The 2,500-nt window shown below is 36.8% G+C and overlaps 1 protein-coding gene across 2 annotated transcripts in view; it reads left to right on the top strand.

Moving 5' to 3' along the window:
- reep1 (receptor accessory protein 1) overlaps positions 1 to 2,500 on the top strand; it is a 22,021-nt gene that overhangs the window by 7,088 nt on the left and 12,433 nt on the right. For both annotated transcript variants that reach the window (XM_062523819.1, XM_062523818.1), the window contains exon 5: positions 1,503 to 1,616. In XM_062523819.1, the coding sequence (XP_062379803.1) occupies positions 1,503 to 1,616 (114 nt within the window). The remainder of the gene's footprint in view (positions 1 to 1,502; positions 1,617 to 2,500) is intronic.

Below are 2,500 nucleotides of genomic sequence, written 5' to 3'. Positions count from 1 at the left end.
ACCACACACCACACACCACACCACAAACAGACATACACACACAAAAACACACCAAACGCACCACACACCACAAAAACAGAAACAACAGCAGCAGCAACGTCCACATTAAAGAGAAAAACAAACACACACACACACACACACACACACACACACACACACACACACACACACACACACACACACACACACACACACACACACACACACACACACACACACACACACACACACACACACACACACACACACACACACACACACCAGTCATCAACCTGGACTTTAAAAGACTAGTCACCAGCACAAGTTCCCAAGCTGCACTTTAATATGTGTTATTTGAGACAGATTGCTGCTGGGCTCTATTCTTGCTTCATGTCTGTTAATAACTCATTGCCATCATGGTGGAGTGCGCATCTCGTTATGGAAGACCATGCACTATAATATGTATATTATATCTAGAATAAAGAACTATAATATGTATATTATATCTAGAATAAAGCACTATAATATGTATATTATATCTAGAATAAAGAACTATAATATGTATATTATATCTAGAATAAAGAACTATAATATGTATATTATATCTAGAATAAAGCACTATAATATGTATATTATATCTAGAATAAAGAACTATAATATGTATATTATATCTAGAATAAAGCACTATAATATGTATATTATATCTAGAATAAAGCACTATAATATGTATATTATATCTAGAATAAAGCACTATGCCGTTCATATATCTAGAATAAAGCACTATAATATGTATATTATATCTAGAATAAAGCACTATGCCGTTCATATATCTAGAATAAAGCACTATAATATGTATATTATATCTAGAATAATGCACTATGCCGTTCATATATCTGAGTAATGCACTACAGTATGCCGTTCATATATCTACAATAAAGCACTATGCCGTTCATATATCTAGAATAAAGCACTATGCCGTTCATATATCTAGAATAAAGCACTATAATATGTATATTATATCTAGAATAAAGCACTATGGCGTTCATATCTAGAATAATGCACTATGCCGTTCATATATCTGAGTAATGCACTACAGTATGCCGTTCATATATCTAGAATAAAGCACTATGCCGTTCATATATCTAGAATAAAGCACTATAATATGTATATTATATCTAGAATAATGCACTATGCCGTTCATATATCTAGAATAAAGCACTATAATATGTATATTATATCTAGAATAATGCACTATGCCGTTCATATATCTAGAATAATGCACTATGCCGTTCATATATCTAGAATAAAGCACTATAATATGTATATTATATCTAGAATAATGCACTATGCCGTTCATATATCTAGAATAATGCACTATGCCGTTCATATATCTAGAATAATGCACTATAATATGTATATTATATCTAGAATAATGCACTATGCCGTTCATATATCTAGAGTAATGCATGTTTCCAATGCTATAATGAAACAGGTGTTTGAATGGTGTGTTTGAATGACCTCAGGATATTGATGAGTACCTGAACCAGGCCAAGGACAAGAGCTATGACACGCTGGTGCATTATGGGAGAAAAGGACTGAATGTGGCCGCCACAGCAGCTGTAGCGGCCGCCTCAAAGGTGAGTGTGTGTGTGTGTGTGTGTGTGTGTGTGTGTGAGGGTGTGTGTGTGTGTATGTGTGAGGGTGGTTATAGGTGAGTCTGATTTACGGGCGATGAGGAGTCTGTTGCTTCTTTCCAGCTATATTTAGGTACAGGACCGCTCTGCTATCTGGGCAGGAGCTAGAGGTATTATTGGTGTGTGTGTGTGTGTGTGTGTGTGTGTGTGTGTTGGGGGGGTATTATTGGTGTGTGTGTGGGAGGTTATAGGTGAGGTGGGGTTGTAATCGTCCGCTGGTGGTATTATTGTTTGGGTGGTGTTGTATTGATGAGATGATGTCATTATTTGTGATTATTATCTGTTTGAGCTGATTTGAACATTAACAGGAAGAAGGTGGCACTCGTCGTCATGGCTACTGTCTGTTTAGCATGAACATTAACATTATGTAGCTGTTGATTAAGGTGGCGGTGTTGAGGTGGCGGTGTTGAGGTATATAACATCATGTAGCTGTTGAGGTGGCGGTGTTGAGGTATATAACATTATGTAGCTGTTGATTAAGGTGGCGGTGTTGAGGTATATAACATTATGTAGCTGTTGATTAAGGTGGCGGTGTTGAGGTATATAACATTATGTAGCTGTTGATTAAGGTGGCGGTGTTGAGGTATATAACATTATGTAGCTGTTGAGGTGGCGGTGTTGAGGTATATAACATCATGTAGCTGTTGATTAAGGTGGCGGTGTTGAGGTATATAACATTATGTAGCTGTTGATTAAGGTGGCGGTGTTGAGGTGGCGGTGTTGAGGTATATAACATTATGTAGCTGTTGATTAAGGTGGCGGTGTTGAGGTATTTAACATTATGTAGCTGTTGATTAAGGTGGCGGTGTTGAGGTATATAACATTAT

This window comes from Sardina pilchardus, chromosome 20 (genome assembly GCF_963854185.1).
Source record: "Sardina pilchardus chromosome 20, fSarPil1.1, whole genome shotgun sequence".
Taxonomy (NCBI): Eukaryota; Metazoa; Chordata; class Actinopteri; order Clupeiformes; family Clupeidae; genus Sardina; species Sardina pilchardus.
The sequence above is the reverse complement of the archived record's forward strand: the minus strand, read 5'-3'. Positions and strand labels throughout refer to the sequence as shown.